General features: G+C 37.2%; 1 protein-coding gene across 2 annotated transcripts in view; it reads right to left on the bottom strand.

The window, feature by feature from the left end:
* The window catches only part of LOC124595611 (transport and Golgi organization protein 11), a 43987-nt gene that overhangs the window by 18015 nt on the left and 10385 nt on the right, over positions 1–15587 (bottom strand). For both annotated transcript variants that reach the window (XM_047134429.1, XM_047134428.1), the window contains exon 3: positions 7034–7125. In XM_047134429.1, coding sequence (XP_046990385.1) covers positions 7034–7125 — 92 coding nt within the window. The remainder of the gene's footprint in view (positions 1–7033; positions 7126–15587) is intronic.

Here is a 15587-nt window from a genome sequence, read left to right on the forward strand (position 1 = left end):
AACATTATCTACACCTTTCAAAGTACAAGGTTTTGGTGGTAAAAATTAGTTACCTTATAGACATCATTTTATGTAAATCATAATAAATGCCACAGGCATCAAACATTTTTTTCCGACTGTACTTTTCCTAATATTTCATGGAAATTTTTTGTTCACTAAATTGGAAACTATTATTGAGTTCTAAACATACAGCTGTAAGGGCAAAAACTGTAGAGGAAGACAGAGACTGGAATACATCCAACAAATGATTGAGGACATAGGTTGCAAGTGCTACTCTGAGATGGAAAGGCTGGCACAGGAGAAGAATCCGTGGTGGGGCATCAAACCAGTCAGAACACTGATGACTACGAAACAGTACACTGTTTTTGTAAAGAACTGAATATTTTGCAAAAGTTAAATATATGCTGTTCTTTACATGTGGTATATTTTAGAATCCCGAAGTTTCTATTTTTCAACTTTATAAAATAACATTTACCATTATTTTATTCCTTTGAATTTAGTAAGAGTGGAAAAAAGAGAACTTTACACAAAATTGTTAACAATACAAAAACTGAATGTCATTACAGTAAGTAATTTGAACAATACAGAACCTGTAAGAATTTCATGTTTTAATACAGTATATGGAACTGAAAATGCATCAAATTATCAGTGAATACCATCAACATGTGCATCAGTCCTTGTTTCAAGTGTGCCTACAGCAAGTCCTTTGTGCGTGTTGTCGGTCTCTAAAAAGTACTAGTTAGTGTTAAAAATCTGAATGGTGTATTGTTACTGTTATAAGTTAAAACATGAAATAAAACATGCCATTATATTGTGAAAACATGTCTTCACTTTGTTAGTAAGAAACAAAGCCCTGGATCATCTCCTAGCAAAATAATGAGCACTGTATTAACATTACTGATCATGTAACTTTTTTGTAAATCATTGCTCTTTCCTTGGACTTTAAAAATGTACTACATTAGCAATTTGTGAAGAAAAGAGGGGTGCATAATTTGGGTACAAAACCACAAGAGTTGTTTTTCACATAATTTTGGAAAGATGACCATTTCATCATACACACAGAATTTATTCAATAAATGAGTTTTTTGCACAACAGGTTGAACAAGCACATCTTTGTTTTTACAAACATTCGGTTGTGCATGTAACAATGGGGCTCTAGGTTTCATAATCAAGCAATCTCTTATTTCTTTTTATGTAAGGAATAAATTACATTTTCAAGGACTTTCCCACTCTGTGCATTAAATTTGTGCACAGGATCGTGTTGTTGTTCTTTCCAAAAAATTCTTAAATTTTATTCTGATAGTCATCGGTCAGCATAACAAACATGTTGGCTGCCAGCTTTTAAACCTATGCTTTCAATTTCACAGTGTAGATTGGTCATTTCCTAGTATGTGATTTTCTTCACTGTCACACTACATTTGCTCTGAAATGATTGAAAAGTAATTTTGTTTTGATCTACGATGGGGAGTTGTGCCTTGTGTAGGCTATTTTTGTGTTAACCGAAAGATTATTAATCACACTACTATGTAGCTCTATTCAGAAGATCCTATGTAGCTTTATTCAGAAGATCCTGCTCTGCTTTAGTGAAATGTTTATCTGTCAGCTTTCCTACATGTCCAAAAATTTTGAAATGTCTGATTTGTGCTGGCCATCTTTACAAATTCGTTTCATTCTATTGTGAACTATGAGATTACTTTCTTTATACATTTCTCTCTATCTTCCTAACTCATAATATGTGCATAATGATTACTTTGATTATTAAGTCACATTGTACTGGACAGAGAGTTTTGGTTAGCATTAAGCACTTCACATACAGTTGGTGGTTGAGTCACATCTTATGTTTAAACTTATCTCTAATTTCATACTTGGTCCATATAATTTCACTGAATCTTTTCATGTGTTACCAGTTTATTAGTCAACAAAAATTCTTTTTCCTAGCATATAATTTGATTCCTTTTGTAATACAAGGCCTTTTTTTTTATATCATATCAATGTTGTACTTTATTCTTTTCTCAGGAAAGCAGCTTTCAAACACTGACAAAAAACTGTAAATAAATACATTAAATTTGGAGCTGGGATTTCAACATTATACAGGGAGGGCTACTGATAGTGACCGGGCCAAATATCTCACGAAATAAGCATCAAATGAAAAAACTACAAAGAACCTAACTCGTCTAGCTTGAAGGGGGAAACCAGATGGTGCTATGGTTGGCCCACTAGATGGTAAAACGGATATGAACTGTGCTTTTTTAAATAGGAACCCCCATTTTTTATCACATATTCATGTAGTACGTAAAGAAAGAAATATGAATGTTTTAGCTGGACCACTTTTTTCGCTTTGTGATAGATGGTGCTGTAATAGTCGCAAACGGATAAGTACGTGGTATCACGTAACATACCGCCAGTGCGGACGGTATTCGCTTCGTGATACATTATCCATTTTAAAATGGACCGTTTAAAATTGTGGAAAAGGTCGATATCCTGTTGATGTATGGCTATTGTGATCAAATTGCCCAACGGGCGTGTGCTATGTATGCTGCTTGGTATCCTGAATGACATCATCCAAGTGTCTGGACTGTTCGCCGGATAGTTATGTTATTTAAGGAAACAGGAAGCGTTCAGCCACGTGTGAAACGTCAACCATGACCTGCAACAAATGATGATGCCCAAGTAGGTGTTTTAGCTGCTGTCACAGCTAATCCGCACATCAGTAGCAGACAAATTGCGCGAGAATCGGGAATCTCAAAAACGTCTGTGTCGAGAATGCTACATCAACATCGATTGCGCCTGTACCATATTTCTATGCATCAGGAATTGCATGGCGACGACTTTGAACATCGTGTACAGTTCTGCCACTGGGCACAAGAGAAATTACGAGGCGACGACAGATTTTTTGCAAGCGTTCTATTTAGCAACAAAGTGTCACTCACCAACAGCAGTAACGTAAACCGGCATAATACGCACTATTGGGCAACAGAAAATCCACGATGGCTGCAACAAGTGGAACATCATCGACCTTGGCAGGTTAATGTATGGTGCGGCATTATGGGAGGAAGGATAATTGGCGCCCATTTTATCGATGGCAATCTAAATGGTACAATGTATGCTGATTTCCTGCGTAATGTTCTACCAAAGTTACTACAAGAGTCCCGGTCTGGGCACACATTTTCAACATGTCCCCAATGAAGTACATCAACGCCTGTTTCCAGCTAGGGTGTCCATTTAATTATCATTTCATTACTACAAGAGGTTTCACTGCATGACAGAATGGCGATGTACTTCCAACATGAAGGGTGTCCGGCACATAGCTCGCGCGTGGTTGAAGCGGTATTGAATAGCATATTTCATGACAGGTGGATTGGTCGTCGAACCATGGCCCACATGTTCAGCAGATCTGACGCCCCTGGATTTCTTTCTGTGGGGAAAGTTGAAGGATATTTGCTATTGTGATCCACCGACAATGCCTAACATGCATCAGCGCATTGTCAATGCATGTGCGAACATTACAGAAGGCGAACTACCCGCTGTTAAGAGCAATGTTGTTACACGTATTACCAAATGCATTGAGGTTGACGGACATCGTTTTGAGCATTTATTGCATTAATGCGGTATTTACAAGTAATCACGCTGTAACAGCATGCGTTCTTAGAAATGATAAGTTCACAAAGGTACGTATCACATTGGAACAACCGAAATAAAATGTTCAAACATACCTGCATTCTGTATTTTAATTTAAAAAACCTACCTGTTACCAACTGTTCATCTAAAATTGTGAGCCATATGTTTGTGGCTATTACAGAGCCCTCCATCATAAAGCGAAAAAAAGTGATCCAACTACAACATCCATATTTCTTTATGTACTACATGAATATGTAATAAAAAATGGGGATTCCTATTTTAAAAAACGCAGTTGATATCCGTTTGACCTATGACAGCGCCATCTAGCGGGCCAACCATAGCTCTTATCTGGTTTCCCCCTTCAAGCTAGAAAAGTTTTGTTGTTTGTATTTTTTTTCTTTTGACGCTTATTTCGTGAGATATTTGCCCTGGTCATGATCAATGGACCACCCTGTATACCGACATCCAGTCAGCTTCCTGTAAAACTGCCAAACATTTCTTTTGCCTGTTAATTACTCTGTTATCCATGACATGACTACATAGTAATCGGTAATTTATCAAGTACGGCTAGTTGTGCAACATTGTTATGGAGGCCATTCACAACTGGGCAAACTTTTATATTACTCACACAGTGTTCACCTACAAGCGAGTTGTCAGTTACTGTACTGTTTTCCTCTGCAATTCTGGCTAGAAAAGGAACAACACAATTCTGGTTGTAAGTGTTTAATAACACTTCCGTATCTTTTTCCTATCTGCATCTTCCAGAAAATTAACATTAAACTCTCCATGGACTATTATTTCCTTTCTGTTGTTGGCTAGGTGACAGTAACAATTCAAATTTATAAAAATTACAGACAATTTTTTGGTGAAGATCTACACACTGTAATAATTTAAAATTACTTTTCCAGTAGTAACAATTCACAAGCGTAGGCTTCCAATTGTTGTTTTGATGGTCACTATAGCTACACACAAAAATACTGACTTGATCTACTTACTGAAACCGTCAATTTTTCTGCTGCACCTCACTGCTCACACTAGTTTCAGCCCTTTGATAACACTGTCAAGTGTCTTCTCACAGTCTACTACAATGAGTAAATCACACAATGATTGAGGTACAAGATCCATGTTCTCAGTGTTTTGCATGTAATGGCACTGTTTAGCAAAGCTCACATTAGATGCCAAACTGCTCAAATAACAAGTAACTGATGTGAAGCAATGGATTTATACCCCCTTCAAAAGGAAAACTATTTCTCATATGCTGAACGTATTAAAGAGGTTGATGAAGAGCACAATTCACCGTTTATGACTGTGTTATAAATCATCTAGTGCACCCAGAGAGCAGAGAAGATATGGACAAACCACACGTTATCGATTTAGAATTTGACCAAAACCGACCATCAATGTCTTCAACAGCTCAGTGTGTTCCATGGTCAACAGTCCCCAATAAAAAACAGGTCCCTGGAGAATTTAAACTACCACTGCTTCTAAAATCAGTATGTTTAGCATTAGGGTCTCAAAATCGAGACAAAAGGCGTGCAGTTCTACAACGGAAATGGGAAAGTTGAAAGCAACTAGGGTATCGTACTTGTGAGCACAAGAGAGAATACAGCTGGGTAGAGGTAGCAACTACACTAGGGCCTTCAGAGATCAAAAAAAGAAAAAAGGAGATGAAAAAGTCAGTTATGAATTAAATGTGGAAGAAGCCAGCAATGAAGCTGGTGAAAGCATGTCCTGCAGTATTTCATATCTGGAGCAGTACATGATGTGCGGTGTCTTATGTGAAGGCTAGTTTTCATGTGACGCTGAATAGGGGTACCCAAGCTCCACTAACAGAAATTATAAATCAAACCTTCGAAACTGGTTGCTTCCCTGACTGTCTGAAACATACAAAAATTTTACCAGTTCACAAGAAGGGTGATATAGGAAATATTGTGAACTACAGGCCAATAGCCCTATTGTCATCCTTTTCCAAAGTGATATAGACAATAATGAAGAACAGGGTTATTAGCTATCTAAGCGAATTCAAACTCCTCTGCAATGACCAGTATGGTTTCAGGCCTGGCAGAGGCACAGAATCTGCAATAGCACGAATCACAAAAACAGTTTTAGAAGCACTACATGAGAACAGCTATGTAACTGATCTCTTCCTAGACCTGTCTAAGGCATCTGATACAGTTAACCACCAGAAACTGTTGCCTAAGTTAGAGGCACTAGGAGTAAGGGGAGTGGTTAACAAATGGTTTCATTCATATCTAGAAAACAGTACAGTCAGTAGAGATCACACACGTCTCGAGTGAATCAAAGTACATTGAAAAAAATATATCAGATCCACAATATATCAATATTGGGGTCCTCGAGGAAGTGTATGGGACCCAGTATTGTTTCTGGTATATATATAAATGATTTCCACGACATATCAGCCGTGGAGAGAAGATATTGTTTGCTGATGACAGCAACATATTAATCAGCAGTAAGACACCAGCACAAATGCTGGAAAGTTCTATTGAAGTGCTGAGGGATGTCTACAAATGGTCACAGGAAAACAAAGTAACCAACAACCTAAAGAAAACACATACACTATGATTTAGAGTGAATAGCAAACAGAGTCCCTTAAATTTAAAACTAGATAACATCTCCATAGATGAAGTGCCTACAACAAAATTCTTATGGTTGCACATTGAGAGCCAAATGAAATGGAATAAACATGCTATGAAAGTCTCAAAAAAGATATCCCTGACATGTTATGCACTTAAAAGAGTCCTTGCATCCGCATGCAGTGGTGAATGTCTGAGAAATGTATAATTTAGTTATGTTCATTCAGTGTTCAGTTATGGTATAATTTTCTGGGGAAACAGTGATCAGAATTTACAAAAAGTATTTAAAATGCAAAAGAGAGCAGTAAGAATTACAACGAAAAGCAGTAAGTCGGCCCACTGCAGAGAACTTTGCAAAATGTTATAAATTCTAACTGTTCCTTATGAATTTATATTCCAAACCATAGTGTATATCAAGAAAAATACAGGAAGGTATGGTACAAATAGCAGTTTTCATAACTATAGTACAAGAACAAGTCACTGTCTTCACATAGACATGAAAAATAAACATAAGACTTAAACTTGTTTGAAGATGTAAACCTGTATAATAAACTGCAGCAGAAAATAAAAGAAACAGATAATATGTATTGCTTTAGGAAAAAATCTTAAATTGTATTTGCAGGAACACTGTTTTTATACTATATGTGAAATTCTTAGTAAAAATGATTGTAAATAACTTATAACTCACAATGCTTAACTACATGTAACGAAAAACTGTATAAATAAATACGTGAATGTATACATTTTAAAATGTCTATGGATAAAAAAAAGAAAGGAAAAAAATTGGGAACATGTGATTTAAAGTGCACACTATTTCTTACCTTCACTCTCACTGATTCTTTCAAGGGCATGATGCTATTTTCATATTCAATTTCTCTTGGAATTCCTTTGATACCTATGTGTTGCTCATTCCCTGTTAAAAATATGACAACCACAAAGTAAATAGGGATTCAATTTGGGATACTAGCAATTACTAATTGAATAATCCAGTATTACATTTTAGAGAATTACAGCTGTTACTGCTGCATTATCAAAGCTATTCTCGTGAAATAGGTTAAAGTACTTAAAAAGAAATGCCATAAATATGTATACACGGCAAGACTTAAGAAGGGCACCCACCCACAAACTGGGACAGACTGCATAAACACAAATAAAAATAATATCAAATAAGAGCCAGATATGGAAGTCTTTGAAAAAAGAAGTAGTAGTTTCAAGTAAGGTCGGAACACAATTAATCTTTTATCGTGAAAGACTATGTGAAACACATTGGTTTTATATATCTAAAAACAAAGATGATGTGACTTACCAAATGAAAGTGCTGGCAGGTCGACAGACGCACAAACAAACACAAACATACACACAAAATTCAAGCTTTCGCAACAAACTGTTGCCTCATCAGGAAAGAAGGAAGGAGAGGGAAAGACGAAAGGATGTGGGTTTTAAGGGAGAGGGTAAGGAGTCATTCCAATCCCGGGAGCGGAAAGGCTTACCTTAGGGGGAAAAAAGGACGGGTATACACTCGCACACACACACATATCCATCCACACATATACAGACACAAGCAGACATATTTAAAAAATGTGTGTGTGTGTGTGTGTGTGTGTGCGCACGAGTGTATACCCGTCCTTTTTTCCCCCTAAGGTAAGTCTTTCCGCTCCTGGGATTGGAATGACTCCTTACCCTCTCCCTTAAAACCCACATCCTTCCGTCTTTCCCTCTCCTTCCTTCTTTCCTGATGAGGCAACAGTTTGTTGCGAAAGCTTGAATTTTGTGTGTATGTTTGTGTTTGTTTGTGTGTCTGTCGACCTGCCAGCACTTTCATTTGGTAAGTCACATCATCTTTGTTTTTAGATATATTTTTCCTACATGGAATGTTTCCCTCTATTATAACCATAACATTGGTTTTATATTTATATATATGTTATTTGAAGCCAAGATCACTTGCTGTGAAACCGTTTATTTCATGACCAGTTTTAACAGTAACTAGCTGTTGTCTTCAGATTCTTGTATCTCCCAGAACTGCAACTACACATCAGTCTTATCAATGTATTGAGAACATGCTCAAATTCTAATAATACAGTTCCACACTGGTTTGTCAAACACATAAAACATGCCAAGTAAAATATCCTTAGCACCAGTAAGGAGTGCAGGAGAAAAAAAACTGGTACATCAATAATGAAGACCTGCGGATGTCGACGAGACTGATGTACGGTTATATTTCTGAGCGATTCTGAGAATCCAAGGACGCTGACAGCTAGTTACTGTTGAAACTGGTCATGAAATGAACTATTTCACAACAAGAGGTCATTCTTTCTAATATTATGTATTAGATCACCCCAACAACACACGTAAATTATATTTACAAGTTTGCTAGTTCTCAGTACCAGTCTCCCAATGAAGGAAGTGTTCGAAAATATACAAACGTGGGTCAACTTCTCTGTTTCAAAGGGCCATGCGTTTCAATGTTGTTCTGTCATGTAATCATTTAACTTTTCCATTTTGAATACACAAGTTAATATTAAAGTTTCATTTGTGATTACACATTACAAAGAATCATTTCTTCCATTACTACAGGTTTATAACATACATTCTGTCTCACAACCACCACAATAGCACAGATCCTACAAAAAACTAAAGAACTTGCAAAACTTTGTGCTTCTGTTTACAGTTACACACTTTAAATATACCAACATCTAAACCAGAACTGAATGTCACAATAAAATTTACATGAGAAGTTATCTCAGCATAATGAGTATTACATGAGCTTTTGTGACTGCAAACCAATGATACTGCCATCCTGCGCAATATTTTGGGCTGCCAACAATTCAGCCACCTTCAGGTGAGTTTTACACTGGTTATTGCTGGTAAACACACCAAGTCTGTACCAAAAATTGGCATGGTGCTGTCTGCATATAGGTTACCACTGCATTACTGTCCTCTGTCAACAGAGGGATACTGCCTTTTTACATGGTGGATAGCCCTAACATGAACACTCTTACATACAGATCACTATTAACACTGGCAGAATACAGTAGTGTGTCTAAGGGAATGTGCAAGTGAGGCAGGGACCAGGGAGGACTTATGATATTACACCCATTCCTCCAGCCCAATGAAAATTGACAGTATCAAAGTCAGTCTTGATTATTTGAAACACACATTTTACTCACAAATCTACTGATCATAATCATTATGTACATATCTTCATTATATATACATCTATTGCAGTTAAGTGGTTTCAACTCTCATGAGTCATCACCAGAACTAAACACAAAGAAGACACAAGAATGCAAGCTAAAAAGGAATATATACCCAGTAACCATTTTGACAGTATTACTCAGAAAGGCAAACTGGTTATGCTGCCAAACTTCGAAACAATCTGACCATCTAACTAGGTACAGTCACATTCCAATTTAATGTAGTGTCTGTTTAATAATATATAAAATTCTCCACTGAGTGTATTGCACACGTGGCTACCAGTATGTGCTACTCTTTGCTTGTTGACAATTCGCTGGAGACCAGTTATTGTTACGGTGCGAGTTAGTTGCAGTTGGGCTCTCGGCCAGGACAGAGTGAGCCGAGCTTGGATAGTGCATTTGTCAGCACTGCTTGGTGGCTGTCAATGCTTTTATAGCGTGTCCATGCTACAATCAGTTGTTGCTTAAGTTTCAGTGTAGAAGGGATCAGTAGCGAATTGTGGCATGTGGAAAAATGCTGAATGTTATCAAAAGTGTTAATGTTTACTGAGTGTTTGAATAAATTATGGTGACCCTTAACAATCAATGTTCTCACTTGAAACAGTTATCATAGTATCCCTGGAGGAATTATTTAATGGACATTAGCTGTACGGTAAGTTTCTTGGAGAAGTAAGGAGAGACTGCAACATAATATGGCAGGCCTGGAAGAATACCGACAGGGTCATTATAATGGGAAATCACAACTCGCTTTTATCATCATTAATGTTGCTGACAATGTGAATGAGGAAAGGAGTGATAAAGCTTAGACAGAAGGCTACACACAGTGCAAGCAAATATTGACAAGCAATAGTTTCGCAAGTCAATGGTGTTGAAATTATAGAAGGAGGGACACAATACTGAGCAGTGGGATAAGGATATCATGTAGAACAAAGCAGGAATTATATCAAAATGTTACAAGTAGTCACAACCAACTACAGTAGCCCATTACAAACAGTATTGTAAAGCTAAAAATTAAACTCCGTCTGAACAGGCCACAAAGGTCCAATGGTACTGACTGACCGCTATGTCTTCCTCAGCCCACACGCATCACTGGAAGTGGATATGGAGGGGTACGTGGTCAGCGCACCGCTCTCCTGGCTGTATGTCAGTTTATGAGACCAAAACAGTATTGTAAGGTGCTTGAAAATGTTATTAGGGAGGCTAAAGTGTGTAGCATGCAAACAGAATAGCCAATCCAAAGGATAAAATTAAAATCATATGGTCAGTTGAGAAGGAAGTGCCTGGTCAGCAGCGCAAGGTCGACAATATGAAGTCAGTTCATAGCAAAAATATTTCTGTTACTGATAAATCAGATATATGTGCAGTATTTAACAATCATTTTCTGAGCATTGCTGGTGAATTAAATAAAAATTTAGTTTCTACAGGGAATCTTATAACTTTCTTGGGAAACTACTTTCCGAGATCAATGTCTGAAATACTCCTCTGTGATACAGACAAGGGGGAGATTGAGTCAATAAAAAAGTCACTAAGACTCTAATGGATATGATGGAGTGCCTAGCAGAATACTAAAGTACTGTGCTGCACATGTTATCCCAGTATTTAGCCATATTTGTAATTTTTCCTTTAAGAATAGTCAGTTTCCTGAATGATTAAAATATCTGGCAGTAAAGCCACTTTATAAAAAGGGAGAAAAGGATGATGTAGTCAATTTTAGACTTATTTCTATGCCATAAGTGTTTGCTAAAGTTATTGAAAAAGCTGTGTATGTAAAGATAATTTATCATTACATATCACATGATTTTGTATCAAATGTACATTTCGGCTATAGAAGTCGTTTAACAACTGAAAATGCTATCTTCTTTTTTCTCTGTGAGGTAGTGGATGGGTTAAACAAAAGGTTTCGAGCGCTAGGCATATTTTTTGATTTAACTAAGGCGTTTGATTGTGTTGAACACAAAATATTGCTCCAGAAGTTGGACCATTATGGAATACGAGGAGCAGCTCATGATATGCTCTCTAGTATTATGGGTAACTCTAAAATATTGCTACAAACCCGTAAGTTATTTGAACACAGGATATTTTTGGTTCAGAAACGGGCGGTTCAGGCAATAAGTGGTGTAAGTTTACGATCTTCTTGTCGACCCGTGTTCACGAGTCTGGGTATTTTGACATTGGCCTCTCAATATATATATTCCTTACTGTCATTTCTTTTTAACAATATTAGCTTACTCCCAAGAATAAGCAGCTTTCACTCAGTCAATACTCGGCAGAAATCAAACCTGCATTTGGTTCAGTCTTCCATAACTATTGTGCAGAAAGGTGTGCAGTATACCACTGCATCCAGTTTCGAATAAGCTAACCCCCTCGAATTCAAAAACCTTAGCAGTAATCCAAGCGCTTTCAAATCTAAATTGCAGAGTTTCCTTGAAAAATTAAGCCGTTTCTTGTTGTATTGTTGATTGCATTTACTTAAACTTATGATTGACTTTTTTTGGGTTCATAAATATTTTATTTTTATCTGTTATTACTTTTATGTTGTAATTTCACGTACTGACGTGTTCCATGAACTTGGAGATTTGCTCCTCAATTTGGTCCTATGGAACCTGACATGTAAATAAAAAATAAATAAAATGCTGATCAGAACAGGATTAAAGTATCTGTCCCAAAAGAGAATAATTAAAATGCACATAATAAATATTTAATTGGTGATATAAGTAATTAGACAGCTATTTCTGTGATTTTATGAACTACACTAGCAAATACTCTCTTTGTACAAACTGCACAGCTTTTGTCACACAGAACTAGACTTGCAGGTCAGCAAAGGAACTGTGAACACCTATTTGATCTATGGAATTAGAATTTAAAAGGTGCAAGGATGAAGGACTCGTTTATGTGCAGAAAAAAAGGAAGTAGAATTAAAGTGGCGAGTGGTTCATTTAGAGAAACTGTGGCTTCATATGCTCTAGACTGTGAATATATGTTACAAACTGAGACTGTGCGAAGAACGTCAAACAGCAATGCCATGCAGCAATTCATTGTTATGAATAGACAACTTCATTTCATGTTTACTTCTTTGACTATAACAAGACCATCAAGCAGAAATGGTCAAAAACAATAAAAAAAATTATGGTGACAAGGAAAGATGAACTTCTGACATTAATTAAGGAACAGCAACCTTCTCCTCTTTATTTAAATTATCAAATTTAGCAAAAAATTGTTCCCTTACTACTGCCACTGTACCACCTACATGTAAGTCCTATAGAACTTGTCTGATATCTTGCAAAGAAAAAGATCAGTAGTCTCTCAATGTATCAAGCATCTCCCTCTCTAGTCAGAAAAATTAACAGTTGATGCTTTTGCTACCAATTAATAATGGTCTCGTGTTGCACAGCTTTTCGGCATAACACTACCTTGGCAACTTCTGCATCAATTTCACTACTTTTATACTTAAGATGCTTTTCAGTTGGCCTCATAAGGCTGAGCCGATCGCCATCTAGAGCTTTCCAGAGAAGAAAAATTTGAAGTGTCACCAGAAATCCAATCCAGGACCTTTGCATTAAGAACCAGGAAGTGCTAACCCCTAGACGAAGCAGCCAGTTTTCTTTTGCAGGTGTGATATTAGCTTTTAACTTTGAGTCATTAGAAGACTAGAAAGGCTGTATTTCAAACAAAAAAAGTGTGTGATGTCTGCTGAGTGAAACAGATGTGAAAACTGAAAATACAATTAAATAAATTGTCATAGTTTTAAACAGAAAATAATAATAATAATAGAGTCTCAACAGTTCGAGGTGAATGGGACCAGAATCACCTCAAACTATCGAAAACTCCATCAAAATTTAAATGGGAAAAAGAAATAATATGATATTGTAAGTAATACAGGTCAAAATATGAACTTTATTAAAATAAAAGTATTTACACATGGATTTGCATTGGCAGAATATCAATAATTATTTATTTAGAAGTAATAGTGAAGTGTCTTTTGTTTGGCGAAGCTGCAACGTTTCCTCGCGGTGATGTCACGCCACCGTCTCAGAAGCAGTAGGTCAGTTGGTGTCGCCTCGCGCTGTTGTTCCACGTAGCATATGGCGGCCTCAAGAGCAGCATAGCCATCGGTGTGACTCATCATCGGTGCAGCCTCTGCCTCATCACTCTCACACTGCGATGGAATTTTAACCATGTCAATTATAGAAGAGTGTCACTTCCAACTGTTCGTCCGAATTTAACCACTCACCTACTTCCGCCTCTTCTGCCTCTTCACACCCCAGCAATCTGCAATCTTCTGATTAAATTACACAATGGTTGATCGTCCTCATCTGCTAAATCTTCAGTTTCTGTGTCTGGCATACTTTCCTGTAGAATTTTCCTCCACAACTTAGAAATAGTGTATGACTTTATTTCGCTCCAAGATTCGCTAATCCAGTACACGGCGTCCTTCAAAGTCACTTTCTTCATAGCTCCTACAATGCTTTCGTTGTCTTCGGAATGCAGGATTGACTGTAGCACTCGCCGTCAATACTTTTTTTTTAGACATTCCAGAATGCACTCACCCAAGGGCTGAATGAGACAGGTAACGTTTGGTGGGAAAAACAAGGCGCGGATACCGTCGCACTGCAATTCTCCTGCACTTGGATGTGAGGACACATTATCCATGAGCAAAATTGCTTTGCATGGCAGCCTGCTTTCTTTTAAAAAATTCTTGCAGTCAGGTACAAATGAGTTAAAAAACCTGTTCTTGAATATTTGCTGATTCATCCACGCATTATTCTGATGTGTATTGACAACCGGAAGAGCTGAGATGGATAAATTATTGAATGCTATTGGCTTGGCAGACTTCCCAATCACAACTAGTTTTAGTTTGTGGTTTCCAATTACATTTGAAGCTGCCATAACTGTCAGCTGCTCTTTGCTTTTTTTTGTGCCCAGGAGCACTTTTTTCTTCACAAGAAGCAAGTGTCCTCGCTGGTAACATTTTAAAATTTAGCCCAGTTTCCTCACAGTTACATATTTGTTCATTAGACAAATTTTCGTCAGTTATGATTTTTTTAAACTCGACGATAAATTTTGAAACGGCCTGAGCATCACCAGAGAGTTTTTCTCCACATACGTGTAGTTGATGCACTCCATACATCTTCTTCCTACAGCAGCGTATGAACTCCCCAGTTTTGATCGGTAGCAGCCGGCAGCAGTCGGGGTATTTCGTGCCATACTGACAACAGATGTTCATGCAACAGGGCAGCGAGATAACCGTCGGTGTTGATTGCATTGTTGTCTGCTTTGTCACTGAGCTGTACTCTACCTATCTATCTTTTGTAATGATGTTTTCATTATTTACCATGTCACTAAAAAAAAAGAAAGTAGATCGTTGCAACTTTTTTTAAGAGGCTTGGATTATTGGAAACCCGAACTATCGAGACTCGAACTATCAAGACTCTACAGTAATAATAATAATAATAATCATCTACAATAAATTACCAGTAAGAATAATTTTATAGACACTTCCAATGAAGTAACATGAGATATGCTATACAATGTATTACCATTCTTGTTCTAAATGGGTTCCTCATTGAGGAGCAGGTACAAGCATGTTGCGTGTGGCAGCTCTCCGTTTTTAAGTGTACTGAAGTCTATGCTGTTACTGCCTCCTCTGCCCTCCCCACTTCTTGGACATAAACACGTCAGTGCTGCCACCTTCACCAGGTAACCAGTTAGCTTTGGCAACTAATAACATGTTAAGTTATCATCAAACACCAATTGCGATCACTTAAAAACAAGTGCTGTGCCTATTCATGCATCATACCTTAAAGCTCGAACTGTTATGTTTGTAGAAGGAGGGTGAGCATACTTGGCTTGCATGTGCGAGAAGCATAATGTAAAAAATTATTTATGTTCAATAAATTTTAACAATAATTAATTTTCAGAATTTAGAGGATTGAAAGAAATTTAGATAAGCAAGGACCACATGTATAATGAAATGAAACTAACAACTTTGCAACCTGGGCACATTCAACTGTTATCATCATCTTCAACAAAACTGTTGGAGCTGTTTGTTTCTTCACTTATACCTAGTCCTTTCTTCTTTCCTAAAACTGGAAGAATGCCTCGCTCTTTCACTAATTTTCGGATTAGTTTAACCAAACAATGAGAAACGTTTAATTTATGAACTATTTTCTCTCTTGACCAT

This window comes from Schistocerca americana, chromosome 2 (genome assembly GCF_021461395.2).
Source record: "Schistocerca americana isolate TAMUIC-IGC-003095 chromosome 2, iqSchAmer2.1, whole genome shotgun sequence".
NCBI classification, from domain to species: domain Eukaryota; kingdom Metazoa; phylum Arthropoda; class Insecta; order Orthoptera; family Acrididae; genus Schistocerca; species Schistocerca americana.